Here is a 25,537-nt window from a genome sequence, read left to right as displayed (position 1 = left end):
CAAAGTACTATCGATGCTTGAATCGTTTTATCGTATGTGGTGCAGCTCTAGTTCTTTCAATGTGTTTTGTTAAATTTAGCAAAAATTTTGCAGTTTCTATGTATTTTGTAACAGTCCATTGTGAAGTGTGTGACTACATAATCTGAAAAGTTTTATGTGTGTAAAACCAAATGACAAATGTTGTTTGCAGAGTATACTGCAGAAATGCCAATGGACAGCGACACCACAGACAAACGCGTCCCTTAAATTGAGTAGTGCAGTTGTATATAGATACTGATTGGAAACCACAAAAACAAATATAGTGGTATTTTTATGAAGACAGCGATAACACAGTAAACAGAAACGGAGACAGCCTAGCACACACTCACACACGTGTTGACACCCACACTCAGGCATGTCCAGCAGTACGAGCTGATCTATTGTAAATAAACCGAATATACACGTCTATTGTGAACTCGGTCACGTACGCCGTTTGTTGTTGGATTTGTGTTCTGAGCCCCAAACTATTGCGAATTTGTAGAAAGCATTTTTATTATCGATATCAACTGACGAGCCGAGCAGCATGTAAGAAAAAAGTGCAGCGACTTCTTAATTAAAGGTAAGTTACTCCTAATTAGCTTTATAAATGAGGTGCAATTCAGTCAAGTTTTGCACAAAATTGATTTTTCAAGTTACCTTTGTGCCGTGCAGCGAGCCGCATTGTCGAGCCTAATTGACAGCTCTCTTTGCGGCCCACTCTTTCCTTCGGCTTTATCTTTTGGGTTTCGTATATTTTTTTGTAGCCGGTCAATGCGTAATTTGATCTGCGGCTGCGATTTTTAGTTTATTTTATATTTTGGCAACTTAAGATAAATATGTATTGATGGAGTATTAGTTAGTTAAATACTAATTACTATGCAAAATCTGTACGTCTGTCGGTCTGCGATAATATTATCATTGCCTTCAAATTTTGAATGTTGTGGAACATATCAGAAATTTATAAATTTTGAACAAAGTAATTTTTTGTTTCTGCGGATGACGATAGTTTGGCCATTATATAGTAATCTTTGTGTATCTAAAATTTTAAAAATTCTGCTATTATTCTCAGAACTGTTTACTTTATTATATTACTCTATTGATTATAAAAGCCGGTGATCTATATTTACAGTTAAATTATGTAACTAGGCAATTAACTTTTATTTTGAATTTTTTTTACTAGATGATTTATATTATTGCTTTATGTATATAGTACATATTTGTCAAAAGAACTTTAGATCTCCATTATTTATTTGCAAAGAAAGGAAAACAAAAGTTCTGTTTTATATAATTGTATTATAATATATCAAATTTAAGATTGTAAGATCATTTGTTAAGGTAATGGAAACCCATTACAGAGATAGAGATAGTTGTTCAGTTTATTATAGCATTAGAACTAACCAGTAAGGACTAAGAACTTTTTCATCTACAGAACTTGATTCTGTTTTGGCATATAATTAAAACAGCTTTTAAACGTTTCGTTAATCTAAGACAGTTTGTAGTCTTTTATTATTAGTGATATTTGGTGTGGCCACGCCTTGATGTTGAAGGCGACAGCTGCTCAGCTATCGCGGTGTTAATGACTTCTTCTAATCAAACAAACGCACCTCGGCTCACGGTGTAAACAAAGCGTCAAACAAATGTTTGAAAAGCAAAAAAAAGTTATTGACATGCGTAGACAACCCTTAAGCAGCGAGGCAGGGCAACGACGCAGGATAATGAAACAAAGGCTCACGTCCAGGCTAGCCCAGACGACAACTGACCTGCGACAAAGACAGCGCCAGAGAAACATCTGCTTCTCGCAGCTTGAGCCAGAGTTCGAGTTCGAGTTCGGGTCCTCAAGATGTCTGTGTCTGTGGGCTACCTGCAGACAGGACAGCACACAGCGAGTAGAGAGTAGAGTGAAGAGAAAGAGAGAGAGAGAGAGAGAGAGAGAGAGAGAGAGAGAGGGAAACAGAAAGAGGGGCTGGGAACAGGACACCCAAGCAAAGTTCAATGTACGCCTGCGCAAACATTTCACAGGATGCACACGCGCAGCTGCGACAGGATTTGTCCCTCGGATGTGCGTGATTTTTGTTCTCTCTGTCTTCAGCTCTGTTCGCTCCTTGTCTTTTATTCTTTTGCTCAGTCTCTTCTTCCATTTTGCACTTCCTAAACGGAAATCTCAAATGTTGTAACTGTTATCTTTTTCATTTCTTTTCTTTCCTTTTCTTTTATTTTTTGCCAGACAACTTGTATGTAATCTCTGTAGATCGATCGCTTCGATTTGAATACCTTGTCCTGGCCACGCCCGGCAACCTCTTGTCCCCATCTATCGCTCACCCCGTGTGTGAGCTACCGGTTTTTCCGAAAACAAGTTGGGAATGCAATACGAAACTTTTTCCTTCCATATTTTTAAATTTTTTGTTTGGGTCCTATTCCTTGCTCAATTGGGGCGATCGTGCCCCTGTGCACGTATTGAATTACAGTTGCTCGAAAAGCTGCGTCTGGAGCGTATCTGGTTTTCAAACATTGCTGTACCTTGTTATCTCTGATATCCATATGCTGGCTGTCTGGCTGACTGGCTGGTGGGACTGAAAAGCGAGCTCCTTTTTACTGGGGGGCACATGCAGGTGATGCAGCTCGGACAGCTGCTAATGTTGCCTAACCAGCATATACAATTTTGTTGGTGGAAACGTTACGCTTCGAATCCATTTGTACTTTCTGGACACCCAAATCCAAATAAATATTCAAAGTCAAGCAGCTGCGATTATAAGGAATCGAGTATGCATAACTGCTGTTAATGTGAAAAACAAGTTTTATATCTTTACAATATTGGATAGTCTGTTCAATAGCCTGTTCTTCGTTATTCTCCGTTCAATACAGTATTAGATCACAATGTGTGTTGTGTGTTTGTTTATTGTTGACAATTGGTTAAGCATTTGCTGTTTTTACAGCTTTATAAAAAGTTAATAAATTGTTTATTGAAATCGAGCTGCCTATTATTAACTTCGTATGGTTTGAGTCCGGTAAAATAAAACTGTAATATCGAATGTAAAGCTCAAATTTGTCTTGATTTATTTATTTCTTTATTTTTATTTTATTTTTTTGTTTTTTCACTACCAAATTCAATTAAAATGCACACATCTAAACTTTTCATCTAGTGATCCTGTTTCAATTCAAACCCAAATTATTATGGACACATAAAACACCAAAGCTTATCAGCTAAACCTAAACCATATTTAACTTATGTCACTATGCATCTCCCCGCCTAATTATTATTAATGCGACTACGTAAATTATTACAATTAATCAATTGAAGCTAGATTGTGACAGTGCTCACAAATCGCTCAACTATTTCAATGCAGACACACACACTCTCTCACACACACAGACACATGTGTGTATTCTGAGCAGCAACCGCAGCTAATCAATCGAGCGACGTCCATCAGCTGCCAAGTTGAAATATCAACTGTAGATGGAAATGCATCAGCAACTGCTGCAGATGCTGCCTTCTGCATTGTGCATTGTGTAGGGCAGTCCTCTGCTTTGGGTCATGGCGCATGCCATAGCAGTTGCAGGAGCAGTTGCAGTCGCAGTCGTAGCCGCAGTTGCTGTTGCAGTTGTCGTATCTAGTTTTTAGGGGAACTCCCATTTGAAAACAGATGTTCCCTATAGTCGCAATCAATGCAACAGCGGGCAGCTGCCCGAAGCAGGCAGTCAGTCAGAGGCAGAGGCAGAGGCAGAGGCAGAGGCAGAGGTAGTTTGTTGCAGCCGGCGTTCAAAGCATTTATTATCCTTCGTACCTTTGCGTGGCGACAGATGGCAACGCAGTCATTCAGTCCGCCAGGCTTGGTTCGGGTCAAGCAGCTGCTGCTGCTGTTGCCTCTGAGGTCTGGACTAAGCACTTGAAGTGCAGGTGTTGGTTGGCCTGCACGAGTTGGCCATACTGAGTCGAGCCTCTGCCGGGCTCGTCAGCTGGTCAGAGTGTTGGCCCGGTTGGCTCTGGTCGTGACCGACCCTACACGCATACCACGACGCTTGATGGGGGATGTTGCCAAAAATCAGCTGTTTTGTGCAATGTTTATAAACAAAATGTAACCCTTAGACAAGTCTGGGCCAACACACATATATGTATATATAGATATATTTTTGGAACCACCACTGAACCCTGCAGAGCAGAGCTGAGCTGAGCTGAGTTCTGCTTTGCTGTGCAGTGTGTAGAGTTAACGGCAGAGCAACCACCGGCAATGCGACCATGTCCACGACCTACTTTGGCGCACTGGCTCTGGGCCACATGGCGCATGGGGTGGTTCCGCTCACAACAACAACGCACACTGCAGACAGTGTAAGGCGTCCACGGCCTTTGTAGGTGCAAGGACGTTTGACACCGGGTACAAAAACCCCCCAATCAGCCCAACCGTCAGGGAGTAAGCCGGCAGCAACCACCAAGTCAAATATAAGGCACCGACCGACCGACCACCACGGAAAAACCATGTGCTCTGCTGTGTTCCGCTCTTGGTCATGTGCTTAACCGAACCACCACCGCCGACACCGCCACCACCACTGTCAAGAGCAGCGTATTTCCCACCTTGCAGTTCATTGGCATGTGCCGGCATGTCATCAGCCTCATCCACACAACGTCTTCGTCACTTTTAGGAGTTTTCCCAAAAAAAAAAAAAAAAAAAAAAAAAACAACAGAAACCAAAACAAAGTGCGACTTGGTGGTAGTTAGAGTCGCGCTCCCATTCATAAAGCATAACATAAACATACCCCCGCTCTCTCTTTTGCTATATATATGTATATATTGTATTGTTTGTTTTGACTGTCTCTGGGTGGTTCTCTATTCTAGGTGGTGTTTGTTGGCATAGATTTCCCGACCTAATCGCAGGTGTACCCTCATATATAGTATAGACAACCCCCTAAAACTTGTGGCCAGCTCAACAGGTCCGTCCTGGTTAGTGGTTGTTGTTGGTGTGTATGTGTGTGGCCCGATTGAGGGTAATTAGTATTTTTTGGGGTTATAAAATTGGCATTGACCCAACCTGCATATAAGTATGTATATATATGAAGGGGTTGAAGGTCGTACAGGTTGGTCTTAAACGGGTTGCTGGGCAAAAGAACATGCCCTTTGTCAAGACTCTTGGAATTTTAAGATTTAAATACTTAAACATATTTTATATCAGATTTAGATGAATAAAATTTTCAATTTTTTTTTTTTTAATCTAAATCAAATTAAATAATTTTATTTAGATCGTTTCAAAAGATCAATTTACTTGAAATGATCGAAATAAAATTAAAATTTGTAAAGCTTTAATAATAAAGCTTTTAATAGTATAGCATACTTTTTTGTAAAATTTGTTTGTGAAATATTTAAAACATCATATAGAAATATATTCGCAATAAAATAACTAGAATATTAAATATGTTTGCAATATAAGTTGACAAAATTTGAAAATTAAAAAAAAAAAAAAAATGCTTTGTTTACTTAAATAAACGTCAGATATTTAGATTTGTCATTAAATTAACTCATGTTGAAAATTGTCATATGAATAGTACCTTAAACATGAAATTTAAAAATCTTCTAAAAACAGTAAACAACATTTAAATACAATGTTAGTTATTTTATAAATTGCTCATAACCTTTAAATTATAAGCTGAAATATTCGATAGGAATAATTAGGAAACTTTTTCCTAAAGTTGTTTTTGAAAATTGATAATAATTATATTACTGAATACCTAAATATCTGCTATTATTGTACTATATATATATATATATATATATATATATATATATATATATATATATATATATATATATATATATATATATATATATATTTAATCTTGTGTTTCACTCTTAAAGTAGGGTGAAATTGATAGCTCCTTTCTCAAAATGGTGTAATTGGAGCATTTCCGAGGAAGAAAAAGTAAAAACATAAAAAACCAAGCGCTGTCTCGAATGCTCCTGCTTTCCGGTCGGCCAGGCACTTAAACACGCGCGACGTTGGCTTCAAATTATTACATTTGTCGCCTTATATTCTTCTGCTCTACAAAAGTTTTTTGCTTTGCGCTTTCAAAATGGCGACGCCGCTGTCCAACAAAATCAATGCAAGAAAGTGGCGTCGGCGGCAATGTTGACGTCGTGCGTAGAACAGGAACAAGCGCAGCAGCAGCAACAAAATAAAATACAGCAGAAGAACAACAAAGGCAAGCATTAGAAACAGCAACAGCAAAAACGCTGACAGCGACGCAGACTAAACATTTTGCAGCAGCGCAAATCAAACGGCACAAACAATGGCGGACAAGGCGAAACGGAACGTCAAGCGCAAAAGAGAATTAATTAGATTGAGGCGGCAGCTGGGCGCAAAGGCGGCAGCTGAGAGAGTGTGAGCCATTAAATATTATGAGAGAGCGCGTTCTATGTATTTCTGTGCATTTGCGAGTGTGCGAGAGAGAGAGAGAGAGAGAAATTGCAATTGCGAGTGCGCAAGAACGATACAGCGCAGCGAGCATTGAAAGCTTCAATTTGTTGGCGAACAACAACAGCAGCAACAACAGCAACAGCAATGGCGGCCACCGATCCAAGTACAACAATAACTAAATACGAACAGCACCAGAAAATGTAAACTGTAAAAGCGAGCGGCTCCTGGTACCCGAATCCCTTCTCTAAATCCCAAGGATATGTACCAAATGTAATGAACAGTCGGCAAATGCAAAGCAAAACAAAGCATTGGACCGAGCCAAAAATGCTACATCAAAAAAGAAAAAAACAACACAGTTGTGCAATTGAGATAACAAAAGGGAAACTTGAAAAAAAGGGGACGCGCGCTTTGCTTTTTGTATGACGCGTGTGCTATAAGCCTCACAAAAGGATATAAAACGGGCACAGCGCAGCGCTAGAATAATAAATAACGTTTGTTGTTGTTGGTGGTGCTGTTGTTCCTGGCGCAGCAGCTGAGGCCGCTGGCGAATTGAAATTTTACGAGAAAATGAAATTGTATTAGAAAATATGCTGTGTGAATCACGAGACACGCACACACAGGCGCACACACGAGCATATACATATACGCACACATACACATATATAGAAGCACACGCTATAGTGAATAGGGGACGCGCATTATTGTGTTCTCTACACGCTTTCGCTTCAGCCGACGCGACGTCAACAGCGACCGCAGGACGACGTCATCGCCAGTCAGTTCGCTGTTGTTGTTGTTGCTTTAGCTGCTGCTGTTTGGTTCCTGTTTTCGCTTTTTACCGTTCAGTCAATGACCACATTGTGTACACAACGTGTGTGTGCATATGTGTGTATGTATGTGTGTCTGCTCTTGTCCTGCCGGAAGTTGACGCCGCCGTTTGGTCATTCTCGTCGCTTTTGCTCAAGCTCGCTGCGACGCTCTGTCGCTCTCGGTCTTGCTGTCTCTCTCATTCTCCCCCTCCCAGCCTCTGTCTCTCTCTTTTACTCGATGCCACGCTTGAGCTGCGTTTGTAAAAAACAAGTTTGTGAGTTTAACAGCGCGCAGGATCCGGCTCCCCATACGAAATGCACTTCAGCTCCTTTGCCTCAATACATCTGTGTTGTTCAGTTCTTGCGCGTACGGCCTTTCGCGTCACGCTTTGATCCTGTCGTTGGCTTTGCTGCTGCTGTTCATTCCTCTTTCTATTTCGCTTCCTCTTCCTCACTTCCTTCTAGCCATCACCCATGGCACAGAGCATAGGCGTTGCCCAGCTAATGACATGTTGTAAATTATTTTCCTTGTGCAACGTTTCGTTTTCGTTTTCTTTCTTCTTGTAATTAGTTTGGTTTCGCTTTTTCGTTTTGCGCTGCGGCTGCTTAAATTCTGTACTTAGAGGTTTTTTCTCCTCGTTAATTGTATTCCTCTTTTGTAGGTAGAACATATTGTGGGGCTACCAGGCTCTTGTAAGAGCAGTTTGGCAGGCGAATTTTAAAAATACACACAAAGTAAACCTTTCAATTACCTCCGGCTGTATTGCGAGATCATAGCATCGAGTTAATTTTGTGGTTAACTTAAATTTAAATTTCACTGTCTCAAAGCTCGTTAAGACTGTTTGTTCTGCAGATCTATTTCTTTTATCTTTTATTTTTGACGTGTAAAAGGTATAATTATTATAATTGATATCATATTCCTTCAATTCTGGGTTTCTTACCAATAATTCCCCTTTACCTAAGATAAGTCATTTATTCTGTGTTCTTTCTACCAAAGAACTTTAAACACATTATATTGTAGTATAAAAATGATATAACAAATTAAATTTATAAATCTGTCAAGAAAAGACATCGCACGCCAATTTAAAGCTGCAAATGAGACGATCATACGATATTGAGACCCTTTTGATCGACGCTTTACATTTAACATGTAGCATGTAAACTATTTAGATTTTCCCGGAAAGAGTTCAAGAACCAGCTGAAAATATGTAGATTACCATAGATTGAAGGAATCGATACATCAGATCCCCTACCCAGATCAATGTAGAGAGCTCTGTAAATCGCGGACTAATACAAAGCGTAATTATGTGTAAGCCCGGCGCAGTTTAACTGCTACATAGTCTACAGACTTAGCGGTAGAAGCGTGAGTGAGAAAGAGAAAGGGATAGAGAGACAGAGAGGGAGAGAGTGTACGAAGCATAGAAAATTTGGTTGCTTTTGTGAAGCATTCGCTGCAGCTCGTTTTTGCCAATAATTCAGAAAACATTTGCTGCGCAAAAATCTATTGTTTGCCACGAACCAACTGCCGTTTTTCCTCTGCATTTTCCGCACACAGACACCGACACACGCACACACACACCTATTTTTATGTTTGTATATCAACCATTATCCTGTCAAACTTGTTTTTGCTCTCGTTATTGTGAGCGTTCGCTCTTGGTTTTCCTTGCACATTACGCTTTACTACCGTCGTTCGCATTAAAAGGACAACGCTCTATGTCTGTGTCTGGCCGTTCGCCTGCTTCTGTGTGTGTGTGCTGCCGCAGTCGGCGTCGCTGTCGCTGGCGTTTGGCTGCGCTGTTTCGTCCTCGCCAGGCACGTCTTGGTTTCAGTTTACGCTCGCCGCTCCGACAGCTCAGAACATGTTGCTGATCCGCGCCCGTTGCCGTGTGTGTGTTTAAAGCAGCAGTTCATAATATCTATATACATAGAATATAAATACATGTACATATACAAACATACATACATCATTGTAACAACAGCAGCAAAATCTTAATACTATATTGAGAACTCTGCCTCAGCCGGCAGTTTCCAACAAATAATAAAAAAAAAGAAGAAAAGAAACGAAACGAATAAGTAAAATAAAAGCGCAGACAGTCGCCAAATGTTGCAGGCCAACTTTGTCGTATACAGTTAAAAGTTACAGTTCAAAGCTCGCAAATAACTCCGCGTTAAATAAACAACAACAAATTGTGCAATTGTGCAAAATCAAGCGAGTGCCAGCCGCAAGGAAAAAAGAATAGAAGAGAGCGAGTGTGTGTGAGAGCGGGCGTAATTTGCAAAAGAGAGCGCCTGAACGTAAGCAACAAAAAGCAAGCAGAAAGAAATGTGTAGCACACAAAAGGAGTGACAAAACAGAAGCAGAAGCAGATGAAAAGAAAAGAAAAATTCGTTCTGTTCCAGTAAAGCCAAAAATACAACAAAAGCAAAATGTGCAATAAACTGCAGAAACAGACTTAATTCAACCAACAAATAAACGTAGTGGGATTACTCTAGAGTGAGCGAGAAGGAGAGATATCAAAAACAAGAGTACGAGCGGGAGGCTGCATTTGAATTAAAACTCAACCGAAGCGCACACACAAGTGAGTTTTAAATTTTTCATACACTTTTCCCATACATATACACAATGCATATTACTTACATACATATATACCCAAATGGCACACACACACACACACACCTATACACATACATGCACACACACACAAATACATATGTATATGGCAGTTGCTCTCTCTTTCTCTCTGTGCATATGTGACTCGCTACTTTGCTACTCGCCCCTTCGCGCTGACAGCATGTTCTCTCGCTTGCGCACACAGCGCGCACTCGTCGCTTAGGTTCTCTTCATTGTCCTCGTTGTTTTCGTCCTCGCCGTAGTCGTCTCATCGGGTGGTGGTACAGTTTTCTGCGTAGACCCAAAATTGCGTAAATTTTCATCCATGTAGTTTGCTTGCATGTCTCGCACGGCGCTGTGCTCGTCGTCACTGTCGCTGTCGTCCTTGTTGCTGTTCGTTCTTTAAATTTGTTTATTCATCAATTTGTTTTTGGCTGCCAATAAACATTGTACATTTCGCATGTCACAAAGAGGTTTGTACTTTGGTTTCTGTGAATTTCCATATTCCTATTCCAATTGGGCGTACTTCTCGGTCGGTGTATCCTCATTTATTTTGTTCGCCATTTCGTTATTTTGTTCTGCGCCATTTTAATTGGTGTCCTTTGGAGTTTCTTATGTATGCAGCTGCCGATTATGGCACAGCCAAAACTTGGAATTCAACTTGCTTATCTAACAAATTCATTTCTACGACTGTATAACTGTATTTGTGTTTGCAATTATAGAGTTTAAGCTGTTCATAGATACATATAATATGCTCGTGTATGTATTACATTAACCCAGAAAACGCAGCTCGGAGGACCTTAAAAGGATTAATATGTATTCACTATGAATATTGCAGGAAAAAAGAAGGGATATTGTGATGATAAAAATAGTCAAAGTAGTATACTTATTGGGAATTCGTACCATTTTGAATGTATTTGGACCGGAATAAAGTCTAATTATATTCTCTACGTACCAAAAGATGTGGTGAAAATTTGATTTATGAATAGAAGTAATAATTAATTAGACATTTCAGAGAATACATTTATTGTACAAGGAAAAATCAAATATTTAAATTTTGTGGATCAGCGTGTTATTGGATTAAGGATCAGGTGTATTTATAAAAAAAATATATATATATATATTTGTAAAAAGAACTATGCAAGATCAGATACTATGTATTATTATTATTATTAGTATTATCATTTAAGGATCAGTATTTTATAATGATAATGAGTACTAGAATATATATCTAGTCATTAGTGAAACTAATAAAAACTAAGTTATATTCTAGGTAAAGTAAAGCTAATTTCAATAGTGTAATAACAAATGATCTTATAATAATATATATCTTTTATATATGTTATAAATGTAATCGGTCAAATATTTAGCCCCCTGCCTGCAGGCAGCGACTGATTGCTTTAATTTATAACAATAAAAACTTTTCAGAATTGTTATATCTAACGATTTTTCCCACAAACTTTTGACAAATTTTTCCCAACTATTATTTATTTATAATTAATATTAATTTTCAGTCTTATAACAGAAATATTTGAATACAACCGACTTCAAAAACTACAAAATTATCATATTTGGGTTGAAATTTGTTTGTAAGATAATCAAGATATGAGAACGAGATCAATGCATCTCTTCAATGCAGACCATAAAAACTGGCTGACGAGCCGACGGGCTGACGGGCTGCATATCCTGCCATTCTCCGAAGCCTGTTTAGCCCGCCTGGCTGGCTGGCTGCCTGCTGCTGCTGTGGCTGTTGTTATTGTTGTTGTCGTTACTGGCTGTCCCATTGAAAAAGGGCGCTCGAAAATGAAATGAAATGAAGTTGCAGCTGTTCCTGTTTGCTTAGCAACAACAACAACTACTACTACTACAACGGCAACATGAGCAGGAGGCAGGGCACGCACGCATTCATGTCAAGTCTTTGGCATCTGCGCTGGATTAATGCAGACAGCAGAGGCAGCTCTCTGCTTCTCTATCTGTCCCTCTCTCTCTCTATATATATATATTTCTCTAACAGTTACAGATCGCGTTAAGTAAGATATACCCAGAAATAATTGAAAGCAAAACTAAACAATGTCCGATATACCGCGCATTATGGTATTCCGTCCCACCTGGGAGGAGTTCAAGGACTTCCCCAAATACATAGCCTATATGGAGTCACAGGGCGCCCACAAAGCAGGCCTGGCCAAGGTGGTGCCACCCGCTGAGTGGGTACCTCGTCGCAGTGGCTATGCGGACTTGGACGCCTTGAATGTGACGATTCCTGCGCCCATTTGCCAGGTGGTTACCGGAAAACAGGGATATTATCAACAGATCAATATACAAAAGAAACCGCTGACGGTTAAGCAATTCAGCGAACTGGCCAGCACCGAACGGTATGCCACACCGAAGCACTTTGATTTCGAAGATCTGGAGCGTAAATATTGGAAGAATATAACCTACGTGGCTCCCATTTATGGGGCCGATGTTAGCGGCAGCATCACAGACTCTGACCAGGATGTAAGTGTTAGGTGGACCCAACAGAGAGTCATTTTTCTCATGCCTCCACAATTTCTCACAGAGCTGGAACATAAATCGCCTGGGCAGCATTTTGGACTTTGTCAACAAGGACTATAATATACAAATTGATGGCGTCAACACTGCCTACCTGTACTTTGGCATGTGGAAAACGACATTCGCCTGGCACACCGAGGACATGGACTTGTATTCGATCAACTATCTGCACTTCGGTGCGCCCAAAACGTGGTACGTGGTGCCGCCCGAGTATGGCAGGCGCCTGGAGAAGGTCGCCAATCAGTATTTCCCGGCCAGCTATAAGAACTGCAATGCGTATTTGCGACATAAAATGACGCTGATATCGCCGCAGATACTTAAGCAGCACAATGTACCAGTTAGCAAGGTAAAATCAATATGGATTTCCCATTGATTCTCGAAATACCTAAAAGACAGAAATTCGAACTGGCCATATTATGGATCCATGTTATGAATGGATCCCCTTCTTATAGTGTTTTCTTCACAGAATTTGAATTATCTCTCCATTTGGTTAGATGCAAGTTAGTAGTAGATACTTTGGTTAAAATAACTAAGTGTGAAGGTTCAGGAAACTTCTTGAAAAGTCAAAAATTTCTTGATACTCCTATGAAACAAAAGATACTCGACTATCTTTGGTTTTGGAAACCTTGTACACTTCTAAATAATCTTTAATTATGGAACAAAGTATTGCGTAATCATTGATTATCGAAACAAATTTATTATATATCGCTCCTATATGGATTTACGGAATACAGTTCTGTAAACGAGACTTGATTACAAATGATTACAAATGATTACAAAACTAATGCAATAGCTCGAGAAACGCGAATCTGTCTGATTAGCTAACGAGGAAGAAAGCAGTTCTAGAATTGAGAAATATAGGCCAGTTCGAACCCAAAACTGACGAAACTGTAAGGTCCCAAGTACTCAATATTTTACCACACACAGATAACCCAGGAATCGGGTGAGATTATGATCACGTTTCCTTTCGGCTATCATGCCGGCTTCAATCATGGCTTCAACTGCGCCGAATCCACAAACTTTGCCATGGAACGCTGGATTGAGTACGGCAAGCGTGCAACGCAATGTACCTGCAGCAATGACATGGTCAAAATCTCCATGGACACATTTGTCAAGCGTTTCCAGAGCGAGCGATACGATGCGTGGTTGGAGGGGCGCGACCTCGGCCGTCATCCAGAGGATCCGCCCAATGTGGTGCCAACTGCTGCGCCGCTGCCACCGCACCTCGATGTGCTTCTGTGTGATAAAAAGTGGGTTGCTACCGAGCACCTAGAGCTAGTTTTCAATAATAACAATTCCCCATTAACCACAGAATGAAGAAGCAATGCAATCCCACCAAGGCGAAGAGTTTCAAGGAGCGCAATCCTGATCTGGATCTGGATGAAATCCAACAGAATCCGAATGTGCCCGACGACGTAAAAGCCATGTTGAAAGAGAGCGTGCTTACGCTCAATGAGGAGGAAACCGAGTACACGCCCGAGGATACAATGAGCCTGCAGAGTCCTGCTGACTTCAAGACCAAGCAGGAGCTGCTGGAGTACATGGACGATGGCACTGGTAAGCACAAAGACAGACAACCTCAAGATCAGCCCAATAATCAATACTTTTCTGTTTTGCTCTTTTGTTCTCCACTAATCTTTGCAGAGGACGACGACGAGGAGGAGGACTTTAAGCGGCGCAAGCAGAAGCGTAGATACGACGCAGACTACGACGATGATTGGCTGACGAGCAAGCGTCGGAATAACTCGCGCAACAGCAGTCGAGGTCGTAGTCCGCGCGCCAATAAGGACGATCGCTCCATATCGCCAGCGTCCTCCACATCCTCCACCTCAAGAGGGGCACGCGGGGGTGGAGCGCGCGCCAAAGCGAACTCCACACCACGCAAAACGCCCACGAAGCGAAAAAAGGAGGCGACTGCCAGCAGCAGCAGCAGCAGCAGCAGCAGTGCATCAACAACAACAGACAGTGCAGCAGCAACAGTTGCAGCAGCCATTGAGAGAAGCAGCAGCAGCAGCAGCGGCAGCGGCAGCAGTGTTGGCGCAGGTGAGCGCAACAGCAGCAACAATTTGATCAGCAACAGCAACTGCAGCAGCAGCAGCAGCAACAGTAGCAACATCAGCAGCAGCAACAGCCTCTGCAACGCCACAGTCACAACAACAACTACAACTACAACAAGCATAGTCACATAAGAACCACAATCACCATCATCATCGGCAACATCCAGCTATCCATAATCCAATCAACAACAAAATAACCATTGACTAACATTTTAATCCGATCGATCTCCCATTCACAGCCGCTTTTGTCAGCGATTCTTTTTTTTTATTTTCCTTTTTAAATTCATTGCCGTCATCGTCGTCGTTTTAGTTTCTCGTCTCCTATTTGTGTTTTGCTTTTACTGTATTTGTACAATTGTTTTGAAATTAGAAATTCTTGCTAAAACATAAGTCGTCAAAGTTGTGTCCTAATTTGTAAGCGCCTGAGAAATATATGAGAGCACTCTATTCATATATATATAAATATATATATATAAAGGAAACTTTATGCTAAAAACTAACCAAAAACCAAAACTGTTTTACTAAAAAGGACATTCTATGCATGGGCTCTACTCGCAGCTCAACTTCTGGTTGGGCTTCAGTTTCGGCTTCAGCTTCAGTTTCGATTTGTTTCCGATGCAGCTTCGCTCGCTTTTGCTACATATGTATGTATATATGGCTATATATATATATATATATATGTGTGTGTGTATATGTATATAACATGTGTGTGCGTGTGTGTGTTTCGCTTCACAACCCCAAACGCTTAACTGCCAACATATAACAACCACATCCAAACCAACATCCAACGTCACAAACAAACAAAAATCTCCTTAATGCTCTTGTAATAACAATTTCGAACGCATTTTTACAGATGCCAAACGCGGGCTCAACGAGCAATCACAGCAGCAGCAGCAACAACAACAACAGCAGCAGCAGCAACAGTTGCAATTCATGCAACAGTCGCGTAAATTCGAGGGCAAAATACCAAAACTAAGTCAACAGCAGCAGCAGCAGCAGCAGCAGCAGCAACAGCAGCAAGCGACAACAGCAACATCATCTAGTCAACAACAGCAACAGAAAATTACCAGCACCAACATGTTGCCCGCAGCCAACACACTGAACGGCATTCCACAGCAGCAGCACCAGCAGCAGCAGCAGCAATATACCAGCACAGATGGCAATGTCTATCAGCTGCAAAATGAAATTCTCTGTGATGCGAATGGACAGGCGACAAGCGCAGCAGCGGCCACATATCACACAACTGCCGCTGCCGTGGCGAGCAGCAATAGCAGTCCGCAGCAACATGTTGCAACCAGCGTTGCCGGTAAGTAACAATTTCTTTCTGCCAATATTTGTAACTCTTTAAACGAAACCGTAAAGAAAATCCTTACCAATTGCGTTTGTCGTTTTGCGTAGTTTGTTTTGCTTACATTTTGTGTGCTCGACTCTTTGGTTTTTTTGTTTTTCATTTATCAGCCTAATTTACTAACTCTTTATGTTTTTGATTACTCTAACCATACTAATTGGCAACCAGTATTATTTAATACCATCTATATATGTGTATATATATCTATTCTGTACATCCATCATGCAACTCATTGAAACTCTGTAGAAATGAACTCTTGATTTATTTTCTTAATTTTCAAAGTATTATTGTTTTTGTGCCAAAAATCAAACTGCAGCTAACAGAAAACAAATTGTGATATTCAAAAGAACAAGAAGAAGAAAACAATACAAATTTCCATTATCATTCAATTAAATGTGTTGGTCCTCCATTTGCGTTCTTTTTATACATAAACTGAAATTTAATAAAATAAAGAAAAAACGTAAATTAAATGAAACAGAAAAAGAAAGAGGAAATGCATCCTAAAAACAAATAACAAACCGCTTTTCAGTTCTCTTACACTTTCCACACCTTTTTACCCATAAATTTCAAACTTTTCTCTGAGCGTATTTGTTCGTAGTGTCTCATTTCTGTTTTATATTTATAATGCAAAACAGATATCGAATAACTGTAAAGGAAAATATATATCATATATTTAAATGCACAAATTAGGCCCCGACATACACATATATATTAAATATATTTATAACGAATGTTTATGAATATAACTAATAATATAGCAAAGCGCATTTGACAAAAGGCTCAAAACTTTTTATTTTTTATTTTTATTTCTCTTTTATTAAATTAGCGTATATATTTTTCAGTTTATTTAGACATTTTTAGTTTAGCTCTTAAGTTTTTTTTTTTTTACTACTGCTCACAATGGAGTCGATGCTAAATATGAAAGCACACTAGATTAATGTTTCAATTATGAAATAAATAATTTTAAATTTTGAAAAAGTTATTAGAGGATTCCATTTTTATTTCAAACCCATGTAGTTTATTAAATCATTTATTTAAATTTATTTGTTTTATGGAAAAAAAAGCTTAAATATGCAGCTTAATTTGCGAATTGAAATTTCTAACGTTTTATAATGTTGAAAAGTGCTGCCCATTTGCTTTGGAAGCTGTTCCACGCCGCAGTGCTCGCAAAGTGCTGCCCATCGATATTTGTGTACTCAACTCCATTGTGAGCATAGCGCGTAGTTTATTTGAGTTCAATTATTATTTGTAAGTATTTTGCACTCAGGTATTTTTTAGTATTATTTTGTTTTATTCTTAGTTACTACAATTAAGTGTGGCCAATGTCGAATTGGAATAAACACACGTAATTGTTGAATTAGTTTTTTATTTTTGAACAACTATTCTTAGAGATTTGGTTGACATTAAAATTGATTTAGTTAACGTTTGTATGATTGTATGAAACACGTATACTTATATAATTTGTAGAAATTAAGTAAACACAAATTGAAGCGACAAACGAAGTATGAATATAGAATCCAATTCACTCACTTCTTTTCGTAAGTAGTGTATACAGCTATCTGGGTGATATATCCATATCCAATGCGATGTGCCGCCCCATTTGAAGAGCTGTTTGTTGTTCGATGATGATTTGTAGCTATCATTTTGCACAACATTTGATTTCCGTATTTGATTTTTGAGTGAATTGTTGATTTCGATTTCGATTACGATTACGATCACGATTTCGATTTCGATTTTTCGAATTGATTTATTGATTATTTATGCAAATATTACATTGAAACACATCTTTTATATGAACCAAACCGAATATGTACTTTCAATCAATATAAACAAAAGACAATGTGGTCACAACTATTAGTTCGTCCTCCATCCTGCACACGAACGCCACCACGAATGGAGCCACGGAACAGCAGCAACAGCAGCAGCAACAACAGCAACCACAATATCACTATATAACCACAACGGGAGAGGATGGCCAGACGCCCACGACGATAGTCTTTGAGAACTATAACGGTGGCATGCCCACGACGGCGGTTAGCGCCGCCGCAGCGACGCCCATCGTTAGCAGCGTAGATGGCTCTGGTGGTGCAGGAGCAGGTGCGGGCGCAGGTGGTGCTGGCGCAGCGACAACAACAACGACCACGGCGCTAGTCAACACGGATGGCACGATCATCGAGTTCGATGGCAGCACCTACGAGGAGTACCATGTGCTGAAGAGCGAGAACGGGAGCAGCGATTGCCTGAGCAACGGCAGCAGCGCCGTCGCCGCGGACATCATCAAGTACGAACCGCAGCATGTGGGCGAGGATGAGGAGATGCTGGAGGAGGACGAGGAGAGCGGCCTGCAAGTGAAGTACGAGGAGCAGAGCATGGAGCACGATCACGACTTTGAGGAATACCAAGTAATCAAGGCCGAGGTGGAGGCCGAAGCAGCCGAACAGGCGGCTGGCACCACTAGCTACACAATCAGTGGCCCCGACGACCAACACCAGCAGCAGCAGCAACAACAACAGCAACAGCAGCAACTCCAGCAGCAGCAACAGCAATCGCAACACGGCATCAATGATGCCATGCCTGGCATGCTCTCCAAAGCGGCGGCAGCCAAACAGAAGCGCAAACGCAAAACGCGAGTCATAGCGGAGGACGAGCAGGGCGAGTACCTGGAGAAGATGAGTGTGCGTGGCTTGGACATAGCGCGCTACGAGCACATCATCGATGGGGTGGCCTACTGCCTAGTCTGTGCGAAGAACGACATCTTCAAGACGTTCAAGAACAAGTACAGCTTCCAGCGGCACGCGTACCTCTTCCACGAGGGCCAGAATCGCAAGATCTTCGCGTGCCCCATCTGCAACAAAGAGTTCTCGCGGCCGGACAAAATGAAGATGCACAAAAAGGATAAGCACGGGGACGTGCCCATGCCTCCCAGCTCTGCTGCTAGTACGCCGCAGAAGGCGGAGGCGACAGGCACGCCAGCTGCGAAACGGGCCCGCACCTCCAGAACGCCGCGCGTGCGCAAACTGAAGTCGGGTGATGCGGCCACGCCCAGCAGCACGCCAACCAAAAAGCGTTTGGCGCAGATTGACAGCGTGCTGGATGAGGTGCAGAATGCCGAGGCGGAACAGCAGCAGCAACAGCAGCAACAGCAACAACAACAGCAACAACAACAACAACAGCAGCAGCAGCAGCAACAGCAACAACAGCAGCAGCAACTGCAACAACAACAACAAACGGCAGCAGCTGCACCTCAGCAGCAACAGCAGCTGCAAACGTTGCCCTCGCTCGACTTTAGCGGCATGATACTGCCAGGCGGTGCACAGCTGGCGCTGGCCAATCCCGGCGCAAGCAGCTCCATGACGCTGCAACGTGGCCAGGCCACGCCCACACAGAGTGCACAGCCGACGACGACAACATTGATCTACTCGAATCAGCTGGAGTTGCAGCAGGCACTGCTGCAGCAGCAACTGCATGGACAGAGCATCATGATCCAGGATCAGGCGGGCAATCTGGTGCCGCTGCAGCTGGACGGCACGCAGACTATTTACACAACGGCAGCAGCGCCGCAGCAGCGGGCGACAACAGCAACGTACCAAACGACAACTCAGCAGCAACTACAACAGCAGCAGCAGCAGCAGCAGCAACAGCAGCAGGTGAGCAGCAGCCAGGCGCAGACGCAGCCCACGCACTACGAGCTGGACAACGTGACCTACCTCAGCTCGGCGGCGGCTACGCCGACGCTGCCCAGCGATCAGCAGCAGCAGCAACAGCAACATGTCATCGGCACAGTGCAAAGCTACCAGATACTGACGCCCGATGGCCTGCAGAGCTTTCAGCCCAAGCTGGAGACCGGCGAGCTGGGCGATCTGTGTCCGTACACGATGAGCGCCACAGCCGCGCCTCAGTACACCTTCACCACGCACGCGAGCGCGCAGCCCACGCTGAATGCGAATGCGCTAGATGCGCAGCAACATCACCAGCAGCAGCAGCAGCAACAGCAGCAACAACAGCAGCATCAGCTGCTGCAGCAGCACCAGTTCAGCCACAATCCGCACCAACAGTTTATGGAGCTAAAGAACGAGCTGCTGATAAAGAGCAGCGACGCCTATACGCTGGATGCCTCCTCCATGTACCACCTGCCCTTCTCGCCCACATCGATGATAAATGCGGTGAACGATGTGAATACCTCGTCGCTGCTGGAAACCAAAGAAATTAGGTAAACACACTCAAATAGCTCTTTTTCCCCTCTCTCTCTCTCTCTCTCTCTCTCTCTTTTTTATCTGTCTCTTTCTATTTATATACATACACACATAATATATATGTATGTACAATATATACATATATGTACATATATATAATTATGACTATTTAAATGAATCTATGCTACTCGCTACAATTTAAGTAATTTTTTTAGTGTAACGCGTTCTCGTTTGATTTACTCGCTATCTCTCTCTATTTCTCTTTCTGTCTATTGCTGTCTGTCTCTCACACTCTCTTTATCAGTTCCCTTGCGTAGTCGACGGCGGCGCTGCGTATTTGCTGTCGCTGTACCGTTACGTTGCGTTGAATTCCGTTTCGTTTCACTTATGTTTTCGACTAGTTTTGGGCAACGTCGCGACCTCTACTAAAAACACACACGCACACTACTTTCAAATAAAAATCGCATTTTCGATTTGAGTTGCGAATTGAAATACAACGTAATTGCGCATTAACAAGATTTATTTTTAATTTTTAGTCCATTTTCATGTAGCTTTTCTTTAAGTATGTGTATTTAAGTATTTTCAATTCAATATATTGATATTATAATATTATTTCTGAGTATGTAACAATGTTGCTTAACTTAGTTTAGTTATAGTTTTTTATTTAAATTTGTGCATTTATTTATATCGTATTTCTATCGCGCAAACTTAATACATCAAATCTTTCAATTCAGCTTTATTTTTGCTGTCGGTTACTTTACTCTAATCTAATCAGTGCTCTAAATCTGAAACTTTTAAAATTAACATTTTACCATATACGATAAAGAAATACAACTCACATATTTTGAAGAATTTATTGTACATAGGAATTATCTGTTTGTTATTTTAATATTTTCACTTCCGCCGATGATTTTAATTACAATGTGTTCAATGCGATTTTGTTCTTTTTTTTTCTTTCTTTTCTCTTGTTTTATTTTATGTACACAAAACCAACCCACCAACCGACCAATCAATCAATCAATCAAACGATAAACAAAACTCGTCTATAAAATATAAATGAAACTATAGCTACGATATATCAGAAGCCGTGCTTCTAGCGCTCTGATAAAGCAACACGACCGCGAAATATATAAAACCGACAACTGCAGCCAAAGTACCAAAAAAAAATAAATAAATAAAATAAATAAATAAATAAATAAAATGATAATACTAAATAAAAATTTAAAAAATTGAATAGCAACGCAAATGGAAGCCATTTACAATGCAAATATAAAAAGAAAAAGAAATTATTAAATGCATAAACATGTTATAAATCGAAACGCTTACTCATAATACTCATTTAACACACACATTTTGCAACACTGAACACACTGAGCAAGGATGAACTCGCATACATTCAACTTATACAACACTGCTTGATCGCGTGTGAGCGAGTGTCTGTGCTTGTATGTGGGTGTGTGGGTGTGTGTGTGTGTGTGTGTGCATACGACAACAGAAAACTTCACACATTTCATTCATTTTTGCGCACTCCATAAAACATTTCATTTGCATTTGGCTTACAATGGACGCCCTTCCCACACCCTCACATTAAATCAAAACTAAATCATAACATAAATGTATATACATATGTTTATAAATATAAAATTGGACATTTTAAGTGCAAGGTATGTGTACTTTTTCAATTCGCTTTTTATTTATTGTTAATATTTGGTTTGATTATTTTGTTTTTATTTGTTTGTTTTTAACCAATTGTTGTATAAGCGCATTCATAACAATCCATGAACCAATTATCCTTTACCCTTTATCCGTTCCCTGTTAACACACATTCAGAGCACTCTGTTCCTTATTTCAATGCTAGGCAATTTCTTGGTTTTATTTTTTGCAGTGTCAGGCAGGGCATAATCTCTTCAATTAGAATATTTGCGAAAAAAAAATCAATGGGGATCATAATTTAGTATGACTATAAATTTTTAAAATAATAATATTTTGGTTTGAATATATTTTTAGGTTTGAGAAGAGTCTGCTTTACATTTAGTTATCAGTTATATAAACGATTTTATAATTTCTGTTAACGCTAACATTTTGCTTATTAAGCTTTTTATCGATAGATCGATAGTAATATATTTTCGTTCTTATATATCGGAATTAGTTTAAATGCAGGCAACGATACGTTGATCAGTTTGAATGTCATTGCAGTGTGTGTCGTTAAGCAGCAACGAATTAATCAATTTTTATTTGCATCCCTTTTTAATTCGTTTTAAACATTAATTGGTCCAATTGGATTTTTTAAAGCTCACAGCACCATCTTTCCATATCATGTACATAACTCATTTAACCACCTACACACACACACACAAACACATATATACATGAATTATGATTTACTAACCCAGTAACTAAGCAAAAGCCTTAAATTAATGAGAATATCAAAATTATACAAAATGTTAATCAAATTTTTTATTCAACCAAATGTTTTTTTCTTTTTCTTCATTTTCCTCAACAACTTTTCGGTTCGCCCGTTGTGTTCATGTCTTGTGTTGTTTTAATGTCATATTTTTATGATTTGCACACAAAAATACATAAATACAACAACAACAACAACATGCGTCAACCACCACCACCATCACCATACAACAACCACAGGTTCTTTTAAACAACAACAAGCATACAAGAACAACAACAACAACATAAACAACAATAATGCGCAGTTCAAGCAGCCATACACACCACGCAACAACAACATTCAGAACAACATGCACAACAACCACAACAACAACAATGATCGGCCACGTCGCCAGCACGAAGCGAATCGAATCTATTACGAAGATATTGTCGTACAGCAGGCCAATTCTCGCGCTCGCCTTACCGCCGGCAGCAGCAATGGCAAGAGTAACAGCAGCAGCAACAGCAACAGTTGCTTTCAAAGCAGCAGCAGCAACAGCAATCGTAGCGCCTCTGTCAGCTTCGTCGACAAATTCGCTGACTTTGTAACACATAATCGTAGCAATTCGAAAAGCAGACGCGACTTGCAAGTGCACAACAAACACACTAATAATCCCAATGCTGTCTCATCTCTCATTCCAAACTCTAACAACATCAGCAGCAGCAGCGGTACCATTATCAACAACAACAGCAACAACAGCAGCGGCAGCAACAGCAGCAGTGCTGCCAACAGCAACAACAACAATAACAACGTTAGCAGCAGCAGCAATGGCATAAAGACAACAATTGGCAAGAAGACGCCAGTCATACTGCTGGCCGCACGTGGAGCTGTTCACAAATCTCAGCAGCAGCAACAACAGCCGCAGCAGCAGCAGCATCCGCCACTCGCCTTGCTCAATGGCAGCCAAGCGGGCGGCAAGCCAGCGGTCACCTTGCTGCGCGTCAATGCGAATGCCAGCCGCAGTCGCCAGGTTATCATTACGCCAGACGCATCTAACCTGCAGCAACAGCAGCAGCAACAGCAGCAACAGCAGCAGCAGCAGCAGCAGCAGCAACAACAGCAAGAGCAACATCTGATCGAGCAAGAGGAGGAGCTCATTGATGAGGATGTCTATGATGATGCGGAAACACTGAATGCCGCCCTGTGCTCATCGACAGCCCAAATCCTGCGCAAATTTCGCATACCCAAGGGCACAGCACTGACAGCCAAGTCGGCGGATGGTTATCTGGCCATGCCGACGCCGACGCCCTCGCCGCCCATGGGCGCAACTGGAGGCAACGTTGCTCTAGACGCAGCCAGCTATGTGGACAACACAGACGACATCATCGAAGAGCTCAACGAGGATGATCTGGTGGAAGAGGTCATCGACGAGGAGGCGACTGGCTGCGAGGAGCAACAGGTGCTGGAGCAAACAGTTAACGACAGCGACGGTCTTGATCTCAGCAGCGGGAGCAACAGCAATCAGAATGCGACAGCAGCAGCGGTTGCAGCTGCAACGACAACATCTGCCATGTTGCTGCAGCAACCGCAACAGCAGCAGCAGCCGGCGGCGCTGCAGCTGCAAACCGTGGGACCCAATGGCACTGTCACCTGCTTCAATCTGCCACCGAACACCATATTGGTGCAGTCAGCCGACGGCAGCATCATCGCGCATCCCAGCAAAGCTGGCCAGCAGCAGCTGATTGTGTTGCCCGCGGACTGGCCGACAGCCAATATGGCCTTAGCCGAGCCGACAGCAGCAGCTCAGCCAGCGCAGACGCAAACGCAAACGCTGCTGCTGACGGCCGACGGCACCGCCATACCAATTATGGCGCCGCTGCAGCAGCAACACCACCAACAACAGCAGCAGCAGCAGCAGCAGCAACAACAGCAACAGGCTGCAGCTGTTGCTGCTGCAGCGCAACTATTCGCCGCGTAGGGTCTAATGGGTGGCCAAATGGGTCGATTTTTGAATAATGCCACGATAATGCCAACCACATATTTCTTTTAAATCTCCAGCCCGTTGCACCTGCCGCAGAGCAGCACGTGGCGCAGCTCGTTGTGTTGCTCTGCTGCCAGCTGCAACAAATTCCTAGAGTTCTATCCACAATATTCCACTTGCCCCGCCTCCATTTACGTAGGGCATCTACCAAAAATCGACGCATTTGGCCACCAAAAAGAGCAGCATTAAAAAAAAAAAAGGAAATCAAAACAAAATTTAATTACAAAACAAAGTAAAATTGATATTTAAACAATAAAAGCCAAGTTAAACTTAGAAAGCAGCCACAACTCAATTGAAAGCTTTGCGAGCATGTGAAGAAGAAAACACAACTGATATTACACAATGTTAAAATGCATACCAAATTTATTTTTCTATATATATATATATACATAATACATTAAGCATACGGAAGAATCCTATACATACACATATGTACTATGTATATAGTATATGCATATGCATTATTCATGTAAAGCGAAGAAAGCAAGGAAATGTTGTTCGTGATGTAGGCACACACACAGATGCATAATCGCATACACACGCGCACTCACTCACGCACAGCCAGTGTTGTGCAATGAATTCTGTAAATTTCAAACATTTAAATTATTTTCTAAGCATTAAGCCTATATTTAAGTGCAAAAACAAAATAACCAAACATACGACACCCGAGCCCAGTTTTCTAACAAAGATTTTGACCAGGCGCTGGCAGCAGAGCTCAGCGCCAGACAAAATTTATGTTTAATTTAATTTAATAATTATTGATAAAACAAGCAACTTAATCTGTATTATTTGCTAACAAAAAATAGAATATATATAGATACAAACTGAATTTCAGCTTACTAAATATTTTAATACTTTTAACTAACTCTTAAATACATATGTAAATGAGATACATAAATAATTTGTTCCTTTGCATTATATATATACTCTATATAATATATAGATGAAGCCACTTTGATTATTTGGCAGCTATGCAGCGTATTTCATTTAGCGTATTGGCCGTATTTATTTATTTTTTATTTTATTTATCTTCTTTATTGTTGCTCCCCAAATCACAGAGACTATCCACTCACCTTTCCCCACATGTTGTATATTATTTAAAAAACAAATGAAAAGCAACAAAAAAAAA

The 25,537-nt window shown here is 41.1% G+C and overlaps 1 protein-coding gene across 9 annotated transcripts; it reads left to right on the top strand.

Annotated features, from left to right (window-relative positions):
- The first annotated feature begins 42 nt into the window (after positions 1-42).
- Positions 43-24,796, top strand: LOC6581002 (probable lysine-specific demethylase 4B). 9 transcript variants are annotated; one of them, XM_002006757.4, is made up of 10 exons: positions 47-598; positions 11,851-12,332; positions 12,394-12,732; positions 13,314-13,636; positions 13,699-13,943; positions 14,031-14,429; positions 15,297-15,749; positions 17,628-20,001; positions 21,053-21,648; positions 22,628-22,738. In XM_002006757.4, exons 2-9 carry the CDS (start codon positions 11,907-11,909, stop codon positions 21,087-21,089), a joined length of 4,596 nt encoding a protein of 1,531 aa, XP_002006793.2. In that variant the 5' UTR covers positions 47-598; positions 11,851-11,906; the 3' UTR covers positions 21,090-21,648; positions 22,628-22,738. The 9 variants fall into 9 exon arrangements, with proteins under 9 accessions (XP_043867113.1, XP_043867112.1, XP_032586640.1 ...); XM_032730747.2 differs by lacking the exon at positions 47-598 and adding an exon at positions 9,043-9,804; XM_032730748.2 differs by lacking the exon at positions 47-598 and adding an exon at positions 9,969-10,309.
- The last annotated feature ends 741 nt before the right edge of the window (positions 24,797-25,537 follow it).

This window comes from Drosophila mojavensis, unplaced genomic scaffold (genome assembly GCF_018153725.1).
Source record: "Drosophila mojavensis isolate 15081-1352.22 unplaced genomic scaffold, ASM1815372v1 contig_81, whole genome shotgun sequence".
Lineage (NCBI taxonomy): Eukaryota > Metazoa > Arthropoda > Insecta > Diptera > Drosophilidae > Drosophila > Drosophila mojavensis.
Note: the sequence above shows the minus strand (reverse complement) of the source record. Positions and strands in the feature narration are given on the sequence as shown.

Coding starts and splice junctions, on each gene's coding strand:
- LOC6581002 (XM_002006757.4), top strand. CDS start 11,907: ATGTCCGATATACCGCGCATTATGGTATTCCGTCCCACCTGGGAGGAG. Junction 14,430..15,296: donor CGGCAGCAGTGTTGGCGCAG/GTGAGCGCAACA, acceptor GCATTTTTACAG/ATGCCAAACGCGGGCTCAAC. Junction 20,002..21,052: donor CTGGAAACCAAAGAAATTAG/GTAAACACACTC, acceptor ATGAAACTATAG/CTACGATATATCAGAAGCCG.